Source organism: Onychostoma macrolepis, chromosome 02, assembly GCF_012432095.1.
Source record: "Onychostoma macrolepis isolate SWU-2019 chromosome 02, ASM1243209v1, whole genome shotgun sequence".
NCBI lineage: Eukaryota > Metazoa > Chordata > Actinopteri > Cypriniformes > Cyprinidae > Onychostoma > Onychostoma macrolepis.
Genome location: NC_081156.1, coordinates 31,653,268 through 31,680,595, shown reverse-complemented (window position 1 = coordinate 31,680,595; position 27,328 = coordinate 31,653,268). Strand labels below are relative to the sequence as shown.

Sequence of the window (27,328 nt, the reverse complement as noted above, 5' to 3'; positions counted from 1 at the left end):
AGGATGGAATGAGAGATAGAGTTGAGTGTCATCAGCATAGCAGTGATATGAAAAGCCATGTTTCTGAATGACAGAACCTAGTGATGCCATGTAGACAGAGAAGAGAAGTGGTCTAAGAACTGAGCCCTGAGGCACACCAGTATTTAGATGTTGCGACTTAGATACCTCACCTCTAAGACTCAAACCACTGGAGTGTGGTTCCTGAGATGCCCTTTCCCAATTGGGTTGACAGGTTAACCGTGTCAAAAGCAGTAGACAGATCCAGCAAGATAAGTATTGACGATTTGGAATCCGCTCTTGCAAGTCTTAGGGCTTCAACAATTGAGAGCAAGGCAGTCTCTGTTGAATGTCCACTTCTGAAACCAGACTGGTTGCTGTCGAGGAGGTTGTTCTGTGTGAGAAAGGCAGAGACTTGGTTGAACACAGCTCGTTCAAGTGCTTTAGCAATGAAAGGAAGAAGAAACCGGTCTTTAGTTCTCTAAAAGAGACGGGTTAAAGGGATAGTTCACCGAAAAATGAAAATTTGATGTTTATCTGCTTACCCCAAGGGCATCCAAGATGTAGGTGACTTTGTTTCTTCAGTAGAACACAAACGAAGATTTTTAACTCAAACCGTTGCAGTCTGTCAGTCATATAATGTCAGTCAATGGTACCCACGGATTTGAGAGAAAAAAAAACATACACAGACAAAACAAAATTAAACCCTGCGGCTCGTAATGATACATTGAGGTCTTTAGACACGAAACGATCGGTCTGTGCAAGAAACTGAACAGTATTTATATTGTTTTTTTAACTCTGATCCGCCACGATGTCTAACTTTCTCATGAACGCGTCCTGAACGTGTCCACAACAGCCTGTGCGTGACGCGTCGTCGTCTTCTTCTTGCTTTACGGCGGATCGCGGACTTATAAGTGCATTACCGCCACTCCAAATTGAGATTGTAGATATAGTGTCAATGGTCCATTTGAGAGATTGAGAGATAAACTGTGTCCCAAAGTTGAGTGCGCGCCCTTCCAAGACCGGATTTGAAGTGTGATTGCGTCACACCATCACAGAGTTCTGTGGGGGAATTCATATTGAAATGTAAGTATTGTGTTTTCATTTACTCAAATACCTAGCGAAAGTGTTAAAAGCCAGGGTTTTTTTAAACACAAAGCCCACAAACAATAAGACACTTCAGTATTTTGTATGCATTTGCTGCTGTGTCATATTTTCTAATGTTGCACCAATTTTTACATATGTTTAAATATGTTGTACATATTTTCAAAGACTGCACCACTGTCTAAATATTTTTCATAAGTGTTTCCATTTTCTGTTGTTTTAGGACTATTCTGGAGAAGATGAGCCTGCTGGGGAAGGACCTAAAAATACAAAGTAATCAAGTTAATAGACACATTTTTGCTGAAATCCATTGTGCTGTTGTTGTTAACAGGCACGGTTTATTTGCTCTGCCTTAGGATTGCAGGTGTCCTGGGACAGGTGAGGGAGTGAGTGGAAGCTGGTGGAGCTACTCAGGGAGGACATCCAATTCCAGAGAGAGACAGAGGAGAGAAGAGCACAGGAGAGAATGGAGAGACAATAAATTATTTATTTACCCTTCTCTCAAGAAGAGAAAACAGTGGAAAAAAATGGGTACATAAATATCTTCTTTTTTTTTTTTATGTCACATTGTCAATGAAACAACCTAATTTCTGCAGTTTATTTTTGTGATGCAAGTTAAAAATGAAATGGTAAGTTGTATAAGTTATTCATTTTTGTAATGTAATTTATTTGTAAAAGTACTTTCTGTACATTTTGTATTTTTTGTTATGCATATTCACATGTGTAAATAAAAGGGAAGTAATTGTTATGTACATTGTTAATTTTTTTAATGCAGCTTACAAAACCTTCTTCTATACTTTTTTGTCCTGTAAATAAATTTTTTACACATTAAAACAAATTGTTTTATACATTACTGAAAGTACTATTTACAACATAGGTTTAACATCAGAAAAACAACATCAATTTTAAGCCCAGCCCTGCCTCCAGGTGTTCTGGGGTCTTCGGGAGGTGAATCTCTTAGTGAATGGCCAGCACCTCCTCAGCGACTCTGAGGACAGTGCGGTGGACAGTGGACTGAGGCATGTCAAACACTCTGAAGACCATTCTGTATGATGCACCACTGGCCAGACAGAAGAGAAACACCAGGGTCTGGATTGTGGCACCCCATCCGTGTCATCGTTCACTTCTCTGAAGATCCAGCAGCACTGTCAGAGCCTCCCTGCTCTGCCCAAAACCATTAAAAACCTGTCCAGCGCTGGCACATTCAGCTTTATCCTGCAGTACAGGGGTCTGGTCTGATTTAGCGAAAGAAGGAAAAGAGAAATTGTTTAGAGCTATGACAAAGTAATTAGTAGAAGAAATATTGAGGTACTTTAGTAAACTACTTGTAGTAATACCACATTGGGGAAAAACTAGTCATATTTAAAACCTTAGTTGAAGGGATAGTTCACCCAAAAAGGAAAATTCCAAACCTGGATCAACTTGAGGGTGAGCAAATTATTACAGAATTGTCTTTTTTTGGTATCTATCCTCTAATTAAAAGTATTATCTTACATACTCTATATACTTAAGGTATTGAGTGTAAAAGTAAAGGTATTTACAGTATTTTTCTGAAAAAGAAAAGACGAAGAAAAATTAGTATTTCACATTTGTACAAGAATACTTAATGAATGAACTTCCTTACAGTCCACCACTGATTATTTTGAAAATGAAAGTAACAATATCTATTGTCAGAATATTAACAAATTGTTGCTAACTATATCAGACGCTGCATCTGAAGGACTCGGACCTGCCAAAGAGCACTGTTCAGCTGTAACAGCTGCCGCTGAACATTGAGCTGAACAATGCCAATATTATTATTATTTTTTTTTTTTTACAGTTTTATTTTCATGCTTGCCTAAAAAGTCCAGGTTGCAAACCAGTCTACATATGATCACCATGGTCAAGACAATAAACTATATAAAATCGCACCTTTGTAAGATATCAGTCAGCATTTGAACTGGTTAGTGGGTGAGTGTGGTGTGTGTGTGTGTTAGGGTTAGGTTTTGTGTTTTGTAGTTTTTCATATGTATCATTACATTATTCAAGTAAGCTCCAAGCCAATACCTGCATAGGTAATTAAGGACTCAGCAAACCAGTGTAATTTACCTGGCCTCGGTCTTGGCTAATCACTCCTCCATTATGACATAAAACATAAAAACAAAAATGAGCAATTCTGGCTCCACCTATCCTGTCAGGATGGCAGCTCTCCTTTCACACCGTTGCTATGCGACAGGAGCGGCAATCGGGAACACCTGGTGGCGCAATTAGGAAATCCTGCGAAGGAGGAGCGTCTCATGCACTTCGGAGGCGTGGCCTTCCAAGTCCGTGGACTTCGAAGTGTGTGCACTTACCTTTGGGACACAGCTATAGAGTCAGCTGTTAAGAGTTATTGGAGAAGGAGGAGGAGGAGGACAAAGAAGCGAGGAAAATGTTTTAAAGAGTATTCTAGAGTTAGCCGATTTGTTAGTTTTGTTATGATAGCATGTCCTTTTAGTAGTGGAGACATTATCAGAGAAGGAAGAGAGGAGTGACTGATACACATTAAGGTCAGTAGGGTTTTTTGATTTGCGCCACACCCTTTCAGCAGCCCTGAGCTTAGCACGATGCTCGCGGAGAACATCAGACAGCCAAGGAGCAGTATATATACTTGTATATACTATATACTTGTAAAATTTCGTCACTGTCAGACGGAAACCTTGTATGTGCAAAACTGTTACTTTTCAGGAACACTAATAGACATAAAGGGCGACCAATAGCATTGATTTATGACAAAAAATTAAAATGAGGAACTATGGAGATGCAAGGTTTTCACCTGACAGTGACAATATTTGTAGATAATAACGTTCTTACTCAACTTTTATTTTGTTGACCTAGCTAACATTAGCTAGCTAGAATAGATTATCAACAACAAGCTAGCTAATAGTATTGGACATGTTTCTCTTTCTCACTAATAATGGATTTCAAGGTCAAAGTAACCTTAGCCTAACATTCAAATGTTATGTCTAGTTATCTTTCACAATATATCGGATATTTTCTGTGGTAATACATTATTGAAATGAATTAAATTGATTTCTTGCAAAGATGTAGAAAAAAATAAACTCAGTCGGGTCACTTTAGACCAATGTTGTGCATCAAAGGGTTAAAGTTTATTTTATTTTAATGAATGAAAATGTTTGATGGTTTTAGGTTAACTAACTATGGTTTGGAACAACATAAGGTTGAGTAAGCACAGACAGTATTTTTGAGTGAACTAAACCGTTCAATAGGTTTGCACAATAGTAAAAATTACTTTTCTTTTGTAAGATTATTAAAATGGCTTTTTTTTTCTGTAGGAACTGTATATATAGAATAATCGTACATCATTAAAAGTGGAGAAATGATCAGATTGACACACACACACACACAGAGTGAGGAGCGGGATGGCTGGCCACTGTTATTCTGCCGTGATTAGAGGACTTTGGGTCTCAGAACCACCATCTACAGCTGTGCTGTTTCTACCAATTACATGGCCCATATGCCAGCAGCCCACTCCGCCCAGGTGGAACCTCAGATGGAGAGAAAGGTGTGAGCCGAACACAGCGATGGTCACACACAAACAAACACACACACATGCGTGGAGGTGTCTTATTTCCTGAATGACACGCACACATGCTTAGGGTGTTAAATATAGAAAGTTTGATCTTTTATGTGTGTCATTCAATTAAGCAGAAGTTTCTCCTAGCGAGAAGTTTATCGCTACACTCTGCTTTAAACAAGCGTTGCTATGAGAAATGAAATATTCAAAATATTCAGTGGGGCCTAAAAACATGAAAACACAGATGGAGAAAACCAGCACTAATTAACATGAAATCTGAAATCATGAATAATTTATTTGTTTTTAAAATGTACAATGTAAATATATCGGAGAGGTGAAAGGGATTCATATGTTCTACCGCAGGGCAAATATCACATGTTAACAAGAGCTAAAGAATCAGAATAACAGGAGAAATATGGCATCGGCATTTGAGATAAAGGAGAAACAGCTGCTTCAAATATTTCTACATAACATTTATATTTTATTAGCATGACATATATCACTACACCTATAGATTTTACCTGCAGATGTTCATTTTCGTGTGTTTACAAATATGGTTATGCGATAGCACATCATGAATCATTTATTATGCCCATTTTAAGAGCTCTCAGCACAATTTAATCAAATTACCACTTATGATATTTATTTTTAAAATCCATCTCGAAATAATCCTGCATAGGCCATGTATTCTATTAATTTGATTTCAAATAAAAATAAGGGTATATATTAATTATTTGACATGTGGTTTTAATTAATTAATTGATGTTATTTATATTTATTCAGATAGTGTAATTTCTTCTAGTTTTAAAAGACAAAAAAATAGCATTGTAATACATAATTATTATTCTTCTTTTCTTCTAGTTAAAATAATTTCATTTTTGTATTTAATATGATTCAGTACTTTTATAGAATCATGTATTTTAATTTTTATTTAGAATAAAAATAAAAGCATACATCAAATATTTTACATGTGGTTTTAATTTCCTGAATTTTATTAATTAATTCATTTGTTCAGTTACATTTCCTCTAGTTTTTTTAAAATAACAATGAACAATATAATGCAATCATATTGCTCAATATAATGTTTATATTCTTTAGAAGAAGAAAAACTAAATGAAAATATTTTTATATTTAATAACAACATAACAATAACAATACATTATAAAAATAATCATAATTATTAATGTTATTACTACTAAGTTACTATTATTAATAAAAGTATTTTATAAAATTCTTATAGAAAATATTATTATTGTAAAACTTATATAAAACTTATTATATGCTTATTATTATTTTAACTACAGAATGAAAATATTTACTTTTTAATATGTAATATGACAAAAACTATATTAATAATATTGCTCATTATTATTTATATATTTTAACTAGATGTTATTTTCTGCATTATTATTGTGTATATAATATACTGCAATATACTGCATACTGCATTATTATTGTGTATATAATATACAGTCATGGCCAAAAATATTGGCACCCTTGGTAAATATGATCAAAGACGGCTGTGAAAATGAATCTGCATTGCTGATCCTTTTGATCTTTTATTTAAAAAAACTTCACAAAAATCTAACCTTTCATTGGATAAGAATTTAAAATGGGGGAAAATATCATTATGAAATAAATGTTTTTCTCAAATACACGTTGAACACAATTATTGGCACCCCTAGAAATTCTTATGAGTAAAATATCTCAGAAAATATTCGCATTCATATTCACAATTTTGAGCACTCCAGGGTGATTATGAACATGAAATTATCCAGCCATGGCTTCCTGTTTCACAGAAATATAAATAGGAGGGAAAACAAAGCCCAATTTCCCTTAATCATCCATCACAATGAGAAAAACCAAAGAATATATTTCTGATGTGCAGCAAAAGATTATTGAGCTTCACAAATTAGTGAAGTGGCTTTAAGAATAGAGCTAGAGCAGTGAAAATTCACATTTCCACCATCAGAGCAATAATTAAGAATTTCCAATCAACATAAAATGTTACGAAACTGCCTGGAAGAGGACGTGTGTCTATATCGTCCTAATGCACGGTGAGAAGGAGAGTTTGAGCTGCTAAAGACTCTCCAAGGATCACAGCTGGAGAATTGCAGAAAATAGTTGAGTTTCGAGGTTAGAAAACCTTTAAAAAAAATTATCAAACAGCCCCTACATCACCACATGTTGTTTGGGAGGGTTTCAAGAAAAATTCAACTCGCTCATCCAAAAACAAACTCCAGCATATTCAGTTATCAGACACGACTGGAACTTCAAATGGGACTGGCTTCTATGGTCAGATGAAACTAAAAATGAGCTAAAAAAGTACCCTATGTGTACAATGAAATATACTGCTGTATTTTTGATGTTGTGGGCCTATATTTCTGCTGGAGGTCCTGGACATCTTGTTTAGACACATGGCATCATGGATTCTATCAAATACCAACAGATAAAAAAATCAATAAGTGACTGACTCTTCTTATAACTAAATCTTATAATGGGCCATGTTTGGATCTTCCAACCGTACAATAATCCAAACCTCAAAAACAACACAAAAATGGGTCACTGAGCACAAAACCAAGCTTCTGCTGGCCATTCCAGTCCTCTGACCTGAACTCTGTAGAAAATGAGTGAACTGAAGAGAAGAAGCAGCAACATGGAGCTGTGAATCTAAAGGGTCTGGAGTGATTCTGGATGAAGGAATGGTCTCTGATCTCTCGTCAGGTGTTCTCTAACCTCATCAGGCATTATAGGAGAACATTTAGAGCTGTTAAACTGGCAAATGGAGGTTTCAAAAAGTATTGAATAAAAGGGTGCCGTTAATTGTGGCCAATGTTTATTAGAGAAAAACATTTATTTCATAATGATATTTCCCCCCATTTTAAATTCTTATTCTCCAATGAAAGGTTAGATTTTTGTTTTCTTTAAAAGGATTAACAATGTAGATTAATTTTCACAGCCGTCTTTGATCATATTTACCAAGGGTGCTGATATTTTTGGCCATGACTGTAATATTATAATTCCTTCTAGTTTTTAAAACAACAACAACAATCATTAAATATTAAATATATGTAATTATTATTATTGAATATTACAGTTAATCTTATTAATTTTTTATTAGCAAATTATTTTTATCTTCCTCACACACAGGCGGTATAGCGTGACAGTGATGACTGTATAATGTTTGGGAGGGTTAAATGTTCTGCTCTCTGCGTGCTGAGAACTCTGGGCTGCTCTTCCTGCTCTCAGCAGCTCAATAATCCAACCCTTCTTATCAGGTCGTGTGTATTGGCAGGCTCAGCTTCTCTCTCTGACTCACTGCCAGCAAATGATGGCACTCATGTACTTGCAGTCGCTCCAGAGCTGGTTTGGAACAGGAAATGCTGGTTCATCAGTGGCTGGGTGGCGTCCAGCCACTGACATCAGCTGTCAATCATACCAGAGCGTCTGTACTTTAGTTTGCTGAATTCACTCATGATGAGGACAAATCTCTTGAGGCTGTGCTTCATTTGACAGGGACTCATTCATTCGACTCTTTGTGTTTGCATACTCGTGTCTGTCTGTGTACTAATTCTATTTATTAATGAAGTAATTGTTAAATGTTTTAGACAAATCAATTCATTTAAATGAATGTTGTGGATTCTATACAAGTACAACATAAGTCTGGGGGGGCAAGACATTGCACTAGAATATATGTTAAAATACTCAGTGTTTCAGAAGTCTGGCCACACATTAAAATGAGGCTATGCACCTAAAACAGTAATTACAATGAGATGTAATGGGATACACAAAAAGGTACATATTTTAAAGAATGTTGGGGTCCAAACAACATTGGACCCCACTGACTGTTATTATATTGAGGGGGAAAAAATGATCAAATAAGAAATAAATTCAGACTGAAACGACATGAGTAAATGAAAGATTTTTTTTCATTACATTTCTGTATGGAAATATTAGAGTGTATGTATGTATTATTACCGTTTTTATTAATATTTAGATTTTTTTTATATTTTGTTTTAATTTTTGTTTAAGTTTTAGTAATTTTATTCCATGTTTTTTATTTAATTTTATTCCAGGTGTTCCTGTGGCTCAGTGGTAGAGCATTGTGTTAGCAGCACAAAAGGTTGTGGGTTCAATTCCCAAGAAACACACATACTGATTAATGTAAATGTATATCCTGAATGCACTGTAAGTCGCTTTGGATAAAAGCGTCTGCTAAATGTTTTTGTCGTTTTTTAATGTTTATAGTTTTTATGAATTTTTATTCCATTTTTAATTTGAGTTATTTTAGTTCATTCAGTTAAACTAAATGAAAATGAGAACAAAAAGTTGTTTTAATTTTTATATTTTATTTCATTTCAATTTAAGTAATGAAAATGTTATTTATGGTTTTATTTAACTAGTCTAGCTTTATAATACAACATTGTACATTATGAATAATATTGACTCTGTGACAAATTGCTTATGTTCCTCTATTTTAAGTCATTTTGGATAAAAGCATCTGCTAAACGCATAAGTGTAAATAATACTATAAATTAAAAGAAAAAGAAAAACAAAGTTGTTGTCTGTAGTAATTGACAGGCCGCAGATGCACTTGTTCTTGTTTTGAAGTAAATTACCAAATAAAATCTTTCCAATCTCACAACAAATATTTACATTTATTATTCATTTCACTGATAAATGTGATTTAATGCAAGAAAAAAAATAACACACATCACTCGAACCTTCCGGGCAACACTTACTCTGACACCTCCATTACTGCAATATTCTTCAGATAACACAGCATATGGCCTGTTGCTACGGCGACTCCTTCTTAATTAAAATATTCCTCTTCAAAAAGTCGCTTTCAATGCGCTGACCTTTAGGAAACAAGAGAGAATGTGAAACACCGAAGGTCCAAACTAAGATCTCACTTTCTGCTCACAATATGCTCAGCAAAAGCTGTTAATTCTTAATTAAGAGAAAGTAGTTGTGTTACTGCGCATGTGTGTATGAATGTGATACATATATACATCACTGTAACAGCTATGAGATAAATATGATAAACAAGACTTACAGCATAACTATATCATGTATGTACTGTATGTCACATACAACATTTACTATCCAAACAAATATATATTCATAATATAGAGGTGGATGGGACCCTTAAACACAGATGTATGAACACACAAGCATCTGCTTTGATGCCCTGATGATCATTTTCACTTCAACATGTTTGCTGTGTGAAAATTGAATATGGTGTAAGCGAGGTGTTATGCTGCTATGTCGGGTTTTTGTTAGTGCTGTTTTTAATCTGTTAGGGTTAGTTTTGTTCCGTCAGGCCCCAAACTGCTACAACACCCCTCATAAACACAACATTTGATGGACTAGTCTCAAACTAAAACTAAAGAACACAATAACTTGCTAAGAAGCAACTGTACACTTACATAAGGACATTGTGTCTCATATTTCTGTTGATAAATACTGTACGATGAGGACAGGAGTTCTGGACAGGTAAGTAAACAATTCAGTTCCATCAATAAATATTAGTAAGTAAGCTATTTTCTAGATTCAATCACCGCAGGTGAATAAATATATATTGCCTAGAATAAAAAGTGTGGAAAATGCTAAAACTATTTGCCTTGCAGTGTGTTCATGATTACTTCAATTAATTAAAATCATATGATATCAAATACCTGTTTGCAATATCAAGCAGACTGTTTCCGTACTGCTAAAACGACCAGAAGCGAATGACACACCGGAAGCCTCGTGCAAATGGTTATTTGTAGTTCGAAATTCCACGAAAAGGACGGATTACTTTACAGAGTAGCAACAAATGCACGTGTACAGCTATCCACTGTAATTAGGACAGTTCAATATATTCAATATAGGCTATTAAAATATGAAAACAAATACCTGTTTGCATTTGCAATATCAAGCAGACTGTTTCAGTACTGCTAAAAAGACCTGAAGTGAATAGCACATTCAAATGACAAATGGCCGCGCCCGCTCTGAAACATGTGAATGTTTGAATTAAAAGAAAGTTAAAAGGGATACATTAAAACACCTGTTTGTAAGTTTTACTTAACTGTGGGTAAAACATACACAGAATACACAAAACTTCATTATTAATTTATAGATGGACATTATTTTTGCACTATTATTGGACCCAAAATATTATGAGCCCGGTCTCATGAAAATGCGTATAAATAGTACGCCAAATAAAAACGAAAACTCGTGGTATTGATACGCAAAAACGGACTTTGGCGTACATATGATACGCACGTGTTTGGCATGCATATAATACGTAGTTTGCGCGTGCATATGATACGAAATTTGTTGGCGTGCATATAATACACAGTTTTTGCGTACATATGATACGCATCTATCCCACAACCCTAATCGTACCCATTGCGTAGCATATGCACGCCAAAGTCAATTTTTTGCGTATCAGTACCACGAGTTCTCGTTTTTATTTGAGAATGAATGAGAATGAGCTTTATTGCCTGGTATGTTTACACATACGAGGAATTTGTTATAGTGACAGAAGCTCCACGGTTCAACAGAATGACAGCGACAGGACAGGACACAGATAATAAAAAGAATAATATACAAAATAGACAATGTACAAAATAACAAAAACACGATACATAATATAGACTATATAATATGTGGCGTACTATTTATACGCACTTTCATGAGATCGGGTTTGTATATATATATATATATATATATACATACACACACACACACACACACACACATAATGGCTGCAAATGATAAAACAAAAGATACTGTTCAAAATGAACAAAACAACTAAAATCAGGGTAAAAACTATCAAAACACCAGCTGACTATAAGGCATTGAGCAAAAATGATGAGGAAAAGTTATTGGAAAAAAAGATTTGAGTGCAGACTTGATTTGACTATTTATCTCATGCAGATAAATGTCTTAGTGTCTGAATTCTATGTGGGGTCATCCATGCTACTTTCCTTTATTTACCAGTGCCACCTAGTGGCAGATTTTGTTTCAGTACTGTTAATAATAATAATACTACTAATTAAAAAGATCCCTTTTCCCATCATCATTTACTCACCAAATAGTCCCAAACCTGTATGGTTTTCTTTCTTCTTCGGAACACAAAAATGGAGGTTTAGCGCAATATTGACGCTGCTCTTCTCCATAAATTGAAAAGAGATATTGCATACATTTTCAAAGAAAATCTACCAGTGTATACTGTGCATAGGATAGTAAGCTTTACCTTCTTTAGAGAAAATCAGTTCTCTCATAATAACAGTGACACCTAGTGGCAGAATTTGCCGCAATCTTCACCTATTAACATTATATTAACACTTTAAAATGAATAATTCATCCCAAAATAAAATTTCCTTATCATTTGATCAAATTTAAGCCTCCTCATATGACTTTGTTTATTCTGTTGAACAAAAAAGGAGAAGTTTAGCAGAAAGTATGCTGCTCTTGTCCATAAAAGCACTTAGATCCAAAAAGGACCAAACCACACCATAAAATCATCACAAAATAGTCCATATATTTTAAGGCTTCTGAAACCATACAATATATTTGCAAGAGGTACATACGCACACACATCTTGCCTTTTGCACTCAAAAAAATATTTAGGCCTAAATTTAAGACGTATGATTTTGAATTGCATGTATAATATCCATCCATTTAAATTTTAAAAAGAAGTTATGAATTAATAAACTAAATGTAATGCATAATTGTCAGTTGCACATAAATCAAACAGGTAATGGTGCAGTATACCATTATAAATTTTGGAATAGTTTGCCTTTCTTAGACTTTCACCTTCTTTGAGCTCTTTTAAAAGAAATATGGGACTATATTTATTAAGAGTTAGCTTTTGGCTCAACAGATTGATCATACAAAGTGGCTCTCTTTTTCTCCTGTGATGTTTTATTTGCTTATTCTTTTTCCTTTCTGAGATGTTGGTCTAATTTTTATTAGCTGTTGTTAGTTTATTTTACCCTTAGTTGATTGTACAGCACATTGGTCAACCTTGCGTTGTTTAAATTGTGTTCTATAAATAAAATAAAACAAATAAAAACAAACAAATAATACACTGAATGTGTTTTAAATACACAAAAACCAGGTTTATAATTTTATCATCACTAAATCCATTTTTAACTGAATTAATTTAATTTCCACAATGAACAGATTTCTGCTGATTCTAAGCAATTTTAATAAATGCATTATGGAAAATGTGATTAATTATATTAAAATAGATGCAAATAGTTAATAATAAACTATGCCAGAAATCTTACCTGTTTCTTATCCCGTTTCATTTATGTATGACTGACAAATATGCATCACCTTAAGTTTATGTTTAAACTGTGTGATCCAAATGGATGGAAATTTAATACGCAATTCAAAAAATAAACTTTAAATGTAGGCTATATAAGTCTTACATTTAGGTGTGTTGCACAAAAGAAAGTTATATGGGTTTGGAAATGAAATGAGGGAGGGTAAATGATAACCGAATTGGATTTATGGAAGAACATCCTTTTTCTTCTCGAATCACAGACACACACACACACACACTTCAGTCCCAAAAACAGCAGCACGTTTGTTCTGAGCCCTTTAAGTTGATGTTTATTGTGAATCACGCGTGTGCAGACACAGAGCATTTTCTCTTTCTCTGCGTCCTGCTCAAAAACAGACATCATGGGGACGGCTAGACACTAAAGATCACAGTGTCAACTTTTACAAACTGAACATGATCAGCTCTCACACACACACACACACAGACAGACAGTCTCGTACTCTCTCACACACACACACACACACACACACACACACATACACACACACTGTAGCATCATCTCAGCACATGCCATCACATTCATCTGCCACATGATCTCTGGTAATAGTCTGAATCTACAGGAAGCTTTACTGTAAACCACAAGAAGGCAAACTAAATCATGTGACCCATGTAATCAAATTACAATTTGCTTCATTTCAGAAGAAATGCATATTCATTACTTACTCTCATTTTGTCAGGGTAAACAATGCTATTCATTTTGCTGTGTAAGAATGTGGAGGGAGGAAGGGGGAAGAAAACAACTTACATTAATAACTCTGGTAAATAATATACATAAATGAGATATAGAATTTTACAGATTTTTTATAAATAAAATACAATTTTACTCACGTCACACCCTCAAAAAAACGAATACATCCATTCGCTGAGAATGCATGCGTTTACCCAGTCACACATCCCATCTCAGACTCACTCATTCAGAGAAACCATATTTACAACAAATCAGATGAAACAAATAGAAGAAAAGAGTTAAATGTTTCAGTTTAGTTAGCTCCTGAATGCTGAACATCATAATGAATGAACCTCAGGAAAGCTGTCAAAAACATATACAGGTCACATTTAACCTTGAAATCAAACAGGAAATAAATTAAAATCTATATACCATCTATATACTTTTTAAAAGTTTGAGGTGAGTTTTCTTTAAGAAATTTTCTTCAGCAAGAATGCATTAAATTGATCAAAAGTGACAATAAAGACATTTAGAATATTACAGAAGTTTTTGTTTCAAATGTTATTTTTAAATGATTTCTGAAGAATCGTGAGACACTAAAGACTGGACTAATGATGCTGAAAATTCAGTTTTGCGCCACAGGAGTAAATTCAATTTTACAACATACTAAAATAGAAAGCAGTTGTTTTAAAGTGTAATAATATTTCACAATATTACTCTTTTACTGCATTTTTCATCAAACAAATGCAGCCCTAGTGAGTATATAGAGACTTCTATTATATTAAACAATTGTACCGACCCTATTAAACTTTTGAATGGTAGAGTGTTTGTTTTATCGCCTTTAATTTATGCTCATTTATATAATGCAATCATTGCATTTCAGCATTTTTGACAATCTATTCTATATTCTTTATAGTCCTAAAAAAATTGGGTTCTTTTCCTCATGCAAAATGTCATTTGTTTATGTTTGAGGTGACATATGACCTGGACATGTTCTCTTCAGGTTTCTTGAGATGACTTGCTCAAAGGACAGAGAAAACTTGTCACAAACCCCAGGAAACCAGTAAAAATGACATACAGCGTAATATCCAGGTATTGCGGAGCGAGCACAGTGATATGGTTATGACTTACACACTACTACGGTCAGTTATAAGACTTACATCATCTACGGTGACTGCTAGTTTGTGTGTTCCTGTAGAAGACGTTTCAGTTCGGTTCGCTTTCAGAAAGACTACATGAAGAAAGGCATCCGAAGGTAAGCGAGAGAAGGAAAAATCTTAGGTTGAATCAGGCGTTTTCTACTCCAAAGCTGCACACAGACGTGCTCGAATAGGAAATACTGCCACTTCGTACGGCTTTTCTCAAGTTATAAAAGCTCTGATCTAAACGCAGACAGTCATTTACAATAGTAATACATATACATATTTAGGGTTTCATATATGCGACCTCTATTAGCAAATGAGGCGAACAAACGTGTGTCGGAGGCAGATGTTATATTGGAGCATGTTTGCTGAAATGCATCAGTCCATGTTAGGTAAAGCGCATTTAAAATAGCTGAACACAACATCGCTGTTGTCAAAAGCTGAATATTGTTCACAGGTGCAACTGCTATTAAGTTTAGTTATTTACAATTTACTGCAGGCCACATATTATATATATCTATATATATATCTATATATAGATATATATAGAGATATATGTATATTTAGATATAAATCACAGTTTGAGCTTTAAACACATACCAAGTCATCCGACTGCAAGGCTGCTCAAATGCGGAAAAACATAGAAAGCATTTGAAATGGAGGTTTTAATAAGAATCCTTACGTTCAGCTGCTGCATGCTTTTCTTAGTGGATGCAACCACTGCAGTTTAAAGGTTTGGAAAGGAAATCTGGTTCTGTAAATAAAACAGACCAGACAAAAGCAGCTGTTGTCTCTCGTCTGTTTTGTCCTTCCTCATTCAGAGAGATCAGTCTTATGAAAGTCTGAAGATTTGGAGGGGATAGAGGCCGAACACAAAGTGATGTAAGCATTAGCCGTGTCCTCTAGAGGGCGCCGTGGTCCTTCAGAACCGAGCATTCTCCTGATGGCGATGGGTCTGACATCGGACCTCAGGACGCCGCTGGAAGTCTCTCTAGGCATTTGCAGTTTCTGTGCAAAACAGATCGAAGACGTTTAGATCAGCAGAAGATAGTATCAGACTGGAAAAAAGCAAGAAAAGTCACACTGAAAAATGCCTGAATGTCATTGCATTATCAAGTAACTGCATGTCCTGGATGCTCCTGCACTATCGTTGCTTTTCTTCATCATTTGTGAAATCTCAATGTCTTTTGTTAAATGTCAATCAAGGACAGAGGAACCACATGATCCACTAACCACAAACAAATACAAATTTACAAAATACTTTGTCTTCATTCTGAACATTCAAAATTTTGGGGTCGGTACAATTTTATAAATCTAATAGAAGTCTCTTATGCTCACCAGGGCTGCATTTATTTGATGAAAAATGCAGTAAAAACAGTAATATTGTGAAGTATTATTACAATTTAAAATAAGTGTTTTCTGTTTTAATATATTGTAAAAAAGTAATTTATTCATTGGTGTGCAAAGCTGAATTTTCAGCATCACTACTCCAGTCTTCAGTGTCACACGATCCTTCAGAAATCATTCTAATACGCTGATTTGCTGCACAAGAAAAAAATTCTTATTATTACCAATGCTTCATATTTTTGTGGAATATATGTAATATTTTTTCAGACTTTTTTGATGAATATAAAATTGAAAATAACAGCATTTTCCTGAAGTTGAAATCTTTTGTAAAATTACAAAGGTCTTTATTGTCACTTTAATGCATCTTTGCTGAATAAAAGTTTCTTTTTTTTTTTATTTTACTGACCCCAAACCTTTGAACTTTAGTGTATCTTATACAAGCTTTGATATTTTATTATATGATTCATTAACTTTCAGACATTAATTGTCTAATATGTTGCTGGTGTCACTGCTAGCAGTTTCAGTATGTATTAAAGCAACAGAAGTCTCTGTTATAGGCTAAACGTGTATGTTTACCATTGAGTGTTCTCTTGTCTTCATCTGCTGGTGATTCTGCCTCTTCAGACACTTCTCCTGTTTACAGACATCAGAATATTAGAGAAGAACAGACAAACAAACAAAAAAACAATCACCACACAGACACTGTAGCACTATAGTAAAACATTTTCAGAATGGCATACAATACTACTTTTTCAAAATATAGACAAGTGTTTCAGCGGTGATAGCCTTGCGGGCAATGTGCTGACATTTAGCGCCGTTACGCTTCAGGCGTCCCAAGTTTGAGTCCTGTCTCACGGACCTTTCCCGATCCCGCCCCCCTCTCTCTCCCGCTTCGCTTCCTGTCTACCGACTGTCCTATCAAAATAAAGGTAATAAATGGCAAAAAAATAAATCTTTAATATATTAAGATATATTATATTCTCAGGATATACTGAATAACCACATGCATATCAAAATACAATGCACTAAGTGACCTTCTATTTCTAATGTGACTTTTTTTAACACATCTATCTCTATATAGGTAGACACAGACAGACAGACAGACAGACAGACAGACAGACAGATAGATAGATAGACAGATAGACAGATAGATAGATAGATAGATAGATAGATAGTACTGAGTATATATTGCACAGTATGCATTAAGCAGTATGCTATTACTCTATTCTGCACATAGCATTATTCTTATTGCTCCTCTGATTATCCACCAGAGGGCAGTCAATACTAAAAGTTACACCTGAGCAACATTAACTGAGCTGACGGTAACAATTATACCATTTGAACACAATACCGTTCTGTAATTTCAGATGTGCCTCTTCATTCTTTGATTTGTCATGGGGACTTTCTTCTGGGGGTCCATTTACCCCCCCTGGCTCTGGGTCGTCCTCTCCCACCCTGTCTTTCTTTGGTCCCGACAGCTCTGGGTCTTTTTTGTGCCCCTGGTTTTCTGCTGTTGCCTCCTGCTGTTCCTCCAGCTCTCGTTTGGCCTTCTCCTCCGTCTCTGATAGGAGACACAGCAGGAGGTGCATTATTCACTATTTGCTTACTCAGAATGCATAAAATGTGCAAAATGCTACAAAAGTTTGGATGTACTGTACCAGTTCAGTACTATTTTCCCAGTTTAAGTCATCAAACTATGAAATAATTGCCATATTTAAATTTGTATTCACACCCAAGGTGAATCATGGTTTTTTTTAAACACTACTGATGGAGTGGATCATGGACACTTTATGGTTAGACTTTCTATCCAATCCAACTCCATTCAAACATTTTTTTAATTAAAATGTTAGTAATGTATAGAAATTTCTGTAAGATTTTTAAAATATTTTTAAAAGTCTCTTCTGCTCACCAAGGCTGCATTTATTTAATCAAAAAGACCATATAACAGTAATACTGTAAAATTTTATTACAATTTAAAATAACTATTTTCAATTTAAATATATTTTAAAATCATAAGCTGAATTTTCAGCATCATTCATCCAGTCTTCAGTGTCACATGATCCTTCAGAAATCATTCATATTTGCAGCTCAATGAACATTTTGTACTTTCTCCTAAAAAAACACAATTATCTAATTAATTTCATACTAATTTTGTGTTGCCATTGAGTTCCAGTGTGCAAACAATCCTGTTCGAGGATGTTTTATTTTGCATACCGATACATAACATAGACATTCTTGCAGGGAACATTGTGTTCACACCTTTAGCTGCCTGCGTCTTCCATCGCTCTCTGTTGAGAAAAACCTCCTCGTTCCAGATGGTCTTGAAGTTCTTCAGGTCCACAGTGAGCAGCGAGCAGCTATGAGATCCACTGCCATCAGAACCAGAGCTGTTCACACTGCTCCGCTTCGCATCTCCCGCAGTAATGCTGTTTGAGATGATGGGGACACAAATCACATTACAAATGCATCGGCAGCAATCACATCACATCCACAAAGCTTCCGTAACATCTCCACATCTACCTAAATTTCATTTAATACTCCATCTATCCACACGGATCTGTTGTTTTCCTGCTCTGTTGACCATTAATATGCTGCTGCTGCTGCTGCTCTGTCCTTTCTATGAACCTTTGATCTGTTTTCATTTACTGTATATTCTAAATGGAAGGGATATAATTCAGCACTTTGTATGCAGAAAATGTTATTTGCTATGAAAAGAGAGAAGGTGCTCTAATGCTCAGTCAGCAGCAGCAATTCAACTTCTACTTAGAAAATCCAAATAAACTTGCAAACTAAAAGAGTGTTAAAGTAGAGTCACTCTGACTTCTGTCTGAACTGATGGGTCCCTTTTTACTGAATTACAAGGCTAAGAAAGAGCAGCGCATTTATTCACATTCACACTTTGTCTCTGAACGATGAAATTGAGGTGTCTGAGCAGGACTGAAATGGATTTGAAGTCATGATCGCAATAGCATCAGTGAATTGGATTTCGATAAAAAGACAAGCTTTGCCACGAGGCACTATTAGAGCGGCCTGAGCTCTAATTTGTCTGTCTTAATGTCCATTCATTATCTCTACTCCTGTACTGCAGAAGCGAAAAACGCAAGTCAGACTTCCAGACCTGCGGAAACTAGCCAGGCCTGAACTTGTGGCCTCTTCGATGAGCGGTGTGACGATCTTCTCAGTCATGTCCGTCAGAACCGTAAATGTGGGAACAACAATGAAGTCAATGAAACCTGCAGGAAATTATAAAAAAAAATGGCTTATTTATTGTACTGAGCTTGATTTTTTAAAGAAGCTATTTGAATAAATTATCCCCATATGTACGATCTTCAAGAAAGCTTTGTGTTTCAGTATTGCAAGTTTAAAGCTGAAATGTCTCATTTTTCAAATAGTTTACCCAAAAATTAGCTAAGGATATATTCACCCCCAGGCCAGCCATGTTTCTTCATGGGAAAACATTTGGAGAAAATTAGCATTCCATCAGTTTCTCACCAATGGATCCTTTGCAGTGAATGGGTGCCGTCAGAATGAGAGTCCAAACAGCTGGTAAAAACATCACAATAATCCACAAGTATTTAAAACCACTCCAGTCCAACAATTAACATCTTGTAAAGTGAAAAGCTGCATGTTTGTAAAAAAACAAATCCATTAGTAAGAGGTTTTTAACTTCAAATAGTTGCTTCCAGCTAAAATACGAGCCCTCTATCCATAATATTGCTTCCTCCAGTGAAACAAATAGTCTCATCTGAATCAGGAGAGAAATCTGCACAGATCAAGCACAGTTTACAAGCAAAAAAAAAAAAAGAGTCCAAAACAGTTTTTCCAGTATATTTTGATGTGAGAGGGCAACAGGGGATGGATTTTTACTCTAGAAAAAGCATTATTATGGATGACGGACTCATATTTTGGCCAAAAGTGACGGTTTAAAGTTAGAACATCTTAATGATGGATTTGTTTCTCTCAAACATGAAGGTTTTTACTTCACAAGACGATAGTTGGTGGACTGGAGTAGTGTGGATTATTGTGATGTTTTTATCAGCTGTTTGGACTCTCATTCTGACGGCACCCATTCATTGCAGAGGATCCACTGATGAGCAAGTGATGTAATGCTAAATTTCTCAAAATCTGTTCCCATGAAGAAACAAATATATCTACATCTTGGATGGCCTGGGGTGAGTTAATTTTCAGCAAATTTTCATTTTGAGATGAACTATTCCTTTTATATGAGTATTACAATTTAGTGCAATTCACAATTATGCAATTGCAATATTGCAATTTAATTGCACGCATTTGTGTGTTTGTGTCACTCACCGATCTGGGACTGAGCCACCATAGTGGACTTACGGTCGCACAGAGGTGAGAAAGGTAGACCGAGTTCTGCCTCCTTATCGCCCTGCAAACACAAACACATAATTCAACTGCACTGCTATAATAATACATTACATAGTATTATCAGGGGACAATTTTGGCATTTCTAAATATATTACACAATTATTAATATAGGTTTACCGCCACAGCTAAATGCTTATGAAATGGCACGACTAATGGACAGTTGCTGCACTGGATCTGGTTTATAAAGATTTGTTTCGAATATGAAATATTCGCAAACATTTCTTGAAGGCAGACTAAAATAACCTGTCACGCTTTTATGTTGGGCCTGTCACGATTGATCTGCCTCCTGGACTGTTCAGCTGCTGGAACAATACTAGACACACACAGGAATAGCTCTAGTCCTCTAATCTGTCAATCAATCAAAGAATATTTATGTAGCCCACTCTATGGAGAATAGAGCTGTGAATGTGCTTTATAACAGTCATTTTAGTAACAGATAAACAGACACATGACGGGTAAGAACAGGAGGTAACACAGAGAAAGCAATTCCCTTCCTTTGTTCACTATACAAAGCAACAGAAACAGCCCATTAGTGCATTGGGCCTGTGTTGACAATCGACAACATTCAACCAAAAATATCATTACATACATATCTACATTTTATATATATATATATATATATATATATATATATATATATATATTTTTTTTTTTTTTTATTATTTATTTATATGGATTCTCTGGAGTGAATGTGCCGTCAGAATGAGAGTTCAAACATCACAATAATCCACAAGCAAGCTGCATGTTGGTAATATACTAATCCATTATTAAGAAGTCTTCACTTTAAACCATCACTTTTTGCTTCAGTCCATAATCCATTATAATACTTCCTCCAGTGAAAAAGGTCATCCCCTGTTGTCTTCTCACATCAAAATCTACCAACATATTTGTTTAGAACTGTTTTTCTTGTGATGTTTTTATCAGCTGTTTGGATTCTCATTCTGACGGCACCCATTCACTGCAAAGGATTCATTGGTGAGCAAGTGATGGAATGCTACATTTATCCAAATCTGTTCCCAAAAAAAAACTTATCTACATCTTGGATGGCCTGAGAGTGAGTAAATTTTCAGCTAATGTTCTTTTTTTTTTTTGGCAAACTATTCCTTTAAGTCGGCAGTGTGAATTGGAAAGAAGCATCTCCTGTTTTTCCGTCAACAATTTTAAAACTCCTTTCTGTTCTACTGAAGATACTTAAGACTTTTTATGTCCTCATAAAGTGAATTTAAGCAAATTTTCAATTCTGGTTTAGAATATTAAAGACTTTTCTGAAAATATATTTTGAATTATGTATGTTTTGCTTACTCCTTCGGAAAAAGGTTTTTTCTTGTTTTAAGCATAAATCGTAAAACAATTTGGTGAGGTTTTCACATAAATACACAACAAAATGTGAACAATCAAGATATATGAAATGAGTAGTATTACAGAATACATGCATGTGTGACATTGCTGTGATGTTTAAAAGAAGAGCAAAGTGCTGTTCACACTGATAAGTCACATAATCGTGCCAAAGCGTAATTTTGGGACCTGCATTCGATAGGGCTGTGAAAGCCAGTTATTTTCAGAGGTTTATGTTCAGGTGTAAACAAGCTCGAATGATACGCTTCTCCACACGCTCTCGTTTCTGCGGCCTGTGATAATCCTGGCGCAGGCTTACGTGTGATTGGATGAAAGGGCAATCAGGAAGAGAGAGAGGATTAAAATACATAGAAAATGATGAGATTTTTCTTGCTGTGCTTTGCTCTTCTCACACATACATACAAACGCAAACACTCGTTGTACGCATCTAAAGAACAAGCATGCGTCGAACCTGTCGGAAAAACTCTTCCAGCAGTGATGTAGTCCAGCGATGGTGTAGATCCCAGTTCTTGGCTGGATGACTGATGTCAGCCGTGTGTAACAGCAGAGACAGAGCCTTGGGTTTGTCAATTCTGAGGAAAACGCACACCAGTCCCACTGATAAATATGTGTTTTCTCTAACGCATGACAATGAAATTAAAAGAAGAGCAAATATAATATAATATAAACTTTAATTAGCATTGGTTTCTTGTTTTTCTGTAAAAAAAATGTTTTTATTTATTCATAGGGATTGCAGTGTTTATTACTAAAATTTAAGACATACAGCTCAAAAACCTCATTTATTTGATTAGAATTTATCTCACAATAAACATTAAAATTAAACAGACAAATGTATAGAAATATATATATATATATATATATATATACAGTTTATTACAGTCAGTAGCTAAGTATAAACACTTCGAATAAATCAAAGAAAAAAATATTTACAAATCAAACAAATATTTTCTTTGAATTATTGGAAATAGAATTATATTTTAATTGAAAAATTATATTTTATCTCAATCAGTATTTGTTTCTAGCTTTCCAGCAAAAATAATTTGAAAAAAAAAAAAAAAAAATCAATAAACCATTTAGAAGCAAAATTGTGTAAGAAATTCTGCATGGGAGGGAATGAAATTTGAAGCTTGAAGACATTATTGAAGTATTTTAAAAAAGAATTTAAGACCAATAGGTGATAAATATGTGTTTTTATGACACATGACAATAAAATGAACTTTTGCGCCATTTCCCTGCATTAAAAAAATGCTCCTTCTGAGAAAAAGACCACAGTAATCTTTTAGTTTCATGAGATAGAAAAAACAAATGCATTCAGTTAAGCTGCATTCATTTTATTTTATTGTATGTATCATTTGTCTATTTTTATTTCTCCACAGGAACAGTAGAAGAAACATCTTGAGAAACATCCATCTCCATCACGTCTCTTCAGCTATGAAAGAGCAAACTCTAAGCAATAACATCTTGCTCTGGGGAGACACAGATGAGGCAGGAGGTGACAGACAACAGTGAAGCATGTCTGATGTTTGTTGTAAAGGTTTCTCACCCCTCGGGCAGCTGGAGGAAATTCTTCATGGCTTTGACCTGCTGGAAGTGGCAGGACATGTCAGTGGCCAAAACCATCTCGACCACGAGTGCCCTGAGCTCTCTAAAAACACGAGCACACAAAACAACTGCATTCAATCTCCTCACCGGAGAAAATAACTGTGTTCCGCTTCAAAGTGTGAGGATATTAGTTTTCTTTCTGAATGAGAAACTAACTCGTTTCCGTCTGTATTGCAGTAAAACTTCATCAGACTTTTTTTTCTCTATTGTGTTTAGTTGAGAATAGCACAGCGAGAATGGTAAAACACTTATTTCAGTATTTCCTGCAGGGTGTTTCTTCAACTACGAGAACTTTGCCCCTTAAAAATATAACACTGTTACACTCATACTTCTTTATATTTGTAATTTTTCTAAACAGAAAAGGTAGCCTTTTACATCTTAAACATCCAATTAAATATTTTAAAACTTTTTAATAATTTAGATGAAAATAAGGCTTGATTGGAAATGCATAATAAAAATAAAGAATATTTTACTGTGATATTCACCTTGTTATCTTGGTATCTATCTATCTCTATATATATATATACACACATACACACACATATATATACACATGCACACACACATGTACACATACACACATATATGCAAAAATGCATAAAGAAAGAAAGAAATAGCTTCCAAGACATTATTAAGTGATGCTCATTTAACAAAAATAATAGTCATAATAATAACCACTGGTATATAAAAGTACCCAGTTACTAAGACATTTCACAATATTGTAATTGGAGAAAATTTATTGTCAGTTAGCATTTTTTTGTGAGTGAGACAATGATGGAAATGATAAGATGATGGATGTGAAATCCTGCTGTACCTCCAGTCATCTTTGGAGAGGTTGTACAGGATGTTCATCTCGTCGTCGTCCTGGAGCAGTCGATACGCCGCGCTGACATGGTGACTCTCCAGCACAGAGCGGTCGTTGTACAGGATAGCCGTGTCTGACCTGCAGGAATCCATGTAAACTCACTACGGAATCTGGTCTAACAGAACTGAATCTGATTTATATTTTGCATTTCCGAAGTTGAGATGACATACAGTGTCTTGCAGTGTGATTTTTTTAGCTGTATTCTACTGTAATTATTGTATGCCGTTTTGGAGAACACATGAATTGCACAGGGCGTTGCAAGTGGTTTTAAGTGTGTTGCTAGGTGTTTGCATACTGGACCAAGTCAAAGAATTGTAAGTCTCTATGATATTATTTAGTTTCTCTTATACTGGGTAATCAAATACTTTTGATTATAAAGGAAAAGTAGCAAAATGCAAGTTAGAAAAAAAATGTATGTCTGAATATACTATCGTGCAAAAGTTTGGGGACAGTAAGATTTAAAAAAATAATAATAATTTTGGAAAGAAATTAATATTTTTATACAGCAAGGACATTGCAATTTATCAAAATTGGCAGAAAAGACATTTGTATGTTACAAAAGATTTCCGTTTCAAATAAATGGTGCTCTTGTACTTTCTATTCTTCAAAGAATGAAAAAATATGTATCATGCTTTCCACAAAAATATTAAAAAGCATAACTGTTTTCAGCACTGATGATTCTTGGCAGCAAATCAGCATATTAGAATTATTTCTGAAGGATCATGTGACACTGAAGACTGGAGTAATGATGCTGAAAATTCAGCTTTGATCATAGGAATAAATTACAATTGAAAACATATTCAAATCAGAAAACAGTTATTTTAATTTGTAATAATATTTCACAATATTGCAGTTTTTACTGCACTTTTGATCAAATAAATGCAGCCTTGGGAAGCATAAGAGACTTCCTTAAAAAAAAACTCCTTACCGAGCCCAAACTGAAAAGTAGTGTATACAAACTAACCCACAAAGCAATGTTTTATTCCCATTTCCCCATTCAGCTCATTTGTCCCAGGTCATGTTTTGGTCAGAATGCCATCTAGTTTGATTCAGCCGGTTGAGGTGTTGTGGCTGTGGGCTGTGTGTTTATCAGTGCAGGAGTCTGATGGATGACTCACCCAGCGGCGCTCATGCGTTACCTGGTCTGGATGTGGAAGTTGTTTGTGGTCCCGGTGTGTTCATAGTCGTGGATAGCAGCAGCGAAAAGCATTGCAAAAATCTCCAACTCTGTCAGCCAGTGCTGGAGAGGGAAAACAATGTCACATGAGAAATCTTTGTGAAAAAATCTAAATGAAGTTAAATTGAGAGCAGTTGAAGCCTTGATGAAATCTCCACTTTCAAGCTGATTCTCTAGAGAAAAAGCAATCCCATGTGTATTTCCTCCAAAGTTTCAGAAAAGATCTCAATAATGTTTGTGCTCAGATTTGCCAAGATACTAGAATAGATCTAGACTAGATACAGATAGAATAGATACAAGATAGATCTTAACACGAACCCAGATATTTCTACCATACAGCTCTATACACTAAACTGAATTATGTGTCTTCATTTCTGCTAAAGAATTTTAGAAGAACCATCTTAGACAAAGTTTGTTAAAATAATACATTACTGACATAACAATAATGAGGTTAAATGGAGAGCAAATGGAGACTTCTAAAATCCCCAACTTCTAAGATGTGATCTTGAGGGTCCCAGTGATCTCAGAAAAGATCTTAATAATGCCCCAAAATGTGCTCAGATTTGCCAAGATACCAAAATCTGATCAAAAATCAAAGATCTCAATATTTCTACCACATGCACCTCTATACTCTTAATTTATTTCAACATTGACACATTTCTGTCTATTTTTATTTCTCCTAAAAAAATTCAGTCAAAGTTTTTTGTTTTTTTAAACATGACTGAGAACTCATCTTAGTCTTTATATAGAAGCCATTAAGAAAATGTGATTTCAAACTAAAATGTATCTCTATAAACCTACTTTATAACAACTATCGACTCATTTGTGTCCATTTTTATTTCTCCTTAAAACCTTCAGAAGAAACATCTGAGACAAAGCTGATATTTAAATAATGACAACAATAAAGTTAAGCGCAGACAGAAGGAGACTTCAGCTAAAATGTTTGATGAAAAAGAAAAAGATCTCAATAATGTCTCCAAATGTGTTCAGATTAGCCAAGACACCAAAGTTTACAATAAGAGTCAATCTCAATAAGAACATTTCTACCACATTCAGATCTATACTATTACTTTATGACAACTATTGACTCGTGTCTATTTATTTCTTCTTAAGAATTTTAGAAGAGACAAAATTGATATTTAATTTAAAAATGACTGAGAACTCAATTAAGTATTTATTTCGGAGCAATAAAATGAAAGAATTAATCAAATAAAAATTATGTGGTTTCAAATTAAAATTCATCTCTATACCCTTACTTTATGACAGCTATTGGCTCATCTTTGTCTATTTGTATTTTAGAAGAAAGAATTTTTAGAAGAAAAACCTGAGACAAAGTTGATATTTAAATTAAACATGACTGAGAACTCAATGAAATCTTTATTTTGGACCAATAAAAAAAAATCTGTGGTTTCATTGTTGGAAAGAAAAGCAGAGTAGAATAATGAACATATGTTGACAGACAAGCTCTGAAGGACACCGAGCTCTCAGCTGCTCGCTGCATTCCCGCAGGACTTCATCTTAATATTTAATCACCTGTTAGAAAGACTCCAGTTTATTTCACTTTAGTGCAAAATAACACCATCTCACCTCATTTGTCTTGAGTCGCGCATGCAGAACAAACACTGAAGCGTACTGTGATGAGAGAAGTGGCTCTCTGTGAGCAAGCATTAATTGTGTGATGGCTAGTCAGTCGGAAGATAAAGTGATTTGGGTCAATGACATATTAAGACCCTTATATGAGTAAACAGCGTGAGGATTCTCTCTGTTTCTCTTCAGGAACTG

At 34.9% G+C, this 27,328-nt stretch overlaps 1 protein-coding gene and 1 long non-coding RNA gene across 8 annotated transcripts in view; one reads left to right on the top strand and one right to left on the bottom strand.

Moving 5' to 3' along the window:
• Positions 1-1,007: 1,007 nt before the first annotated feature.
• LOC131554038 (uncharacterized) lies at positions 1,008-1,561 on the top strand. The gene is made up of 3 exons (XR_009274313.1): positions 1,008-1,083; positions 1,325-1,374; positions 1,458-1,561. It is a non-coding gene; the product is annotated as an uncharacterized LOC131554038 (long non-coding RNA).
• A 7,905-nt stretch (positions 1,562-9,466) lies between these two features.
• Positions 9,467-27,328, bottom strand: part of pde1cb (phosphodiesterase 1C, calmodulin-dependent b) — an 87,717-nt gene continuing 69,855 nt past the window's right edge. For 2 of the 7 annotated variants that reach the window (XR_009267506.1, XR_009267510.1), the window contains 11 exons: positions 25,509-25,609; positions 24,319-24,447; positions 23,446-23,547; positions 22,354-22,474; positions 20,466-20,547; positions 19,273-19,387; positions 18,414-18,580; positions 17,506-17,715; positions 16,961-17,069; positions 16,731-16,787; positions 13,257-15,815 (listed from right to left, as the gene is read on the bottom strand). Coding sequence is in view for 2 of the 7 variants with exons in the window: in XM_058754974.1 (XP_058610957.1) it covers positions 15,799-15,815; positions 16,731-16,787; positions 17,506-17,715; positions 18,414-18,580; positions 19,273-19,387; positions 20,466-20,547; positions 22,354-22,474; positions 23,446-23,547; positions 24,319-24,447; positions 25,509-25,609 (1,101 nt within the window). In the remaining 5 variants the exon portion in view is untranslated. Of the gene's footprint in view, positions 9,517-13,256; positions 15,866-16,730; positions 16,788-16,894; positions 17,070-17,505; positions 17,716-18,413; positions 18,581-19,272; positions 19,388-20,465; positions 20,548-22,353; positions 22,475-23,445; positions 23,548-24,318; positions 24,448-25,508; positions 25,610-27,328 lie in introns of those variants that run through there. The other 5 variants (XR_009267507.1, XR_009267508.1, XR_009267509.1 and 2 more) reach the window with 5 other exon arrangements.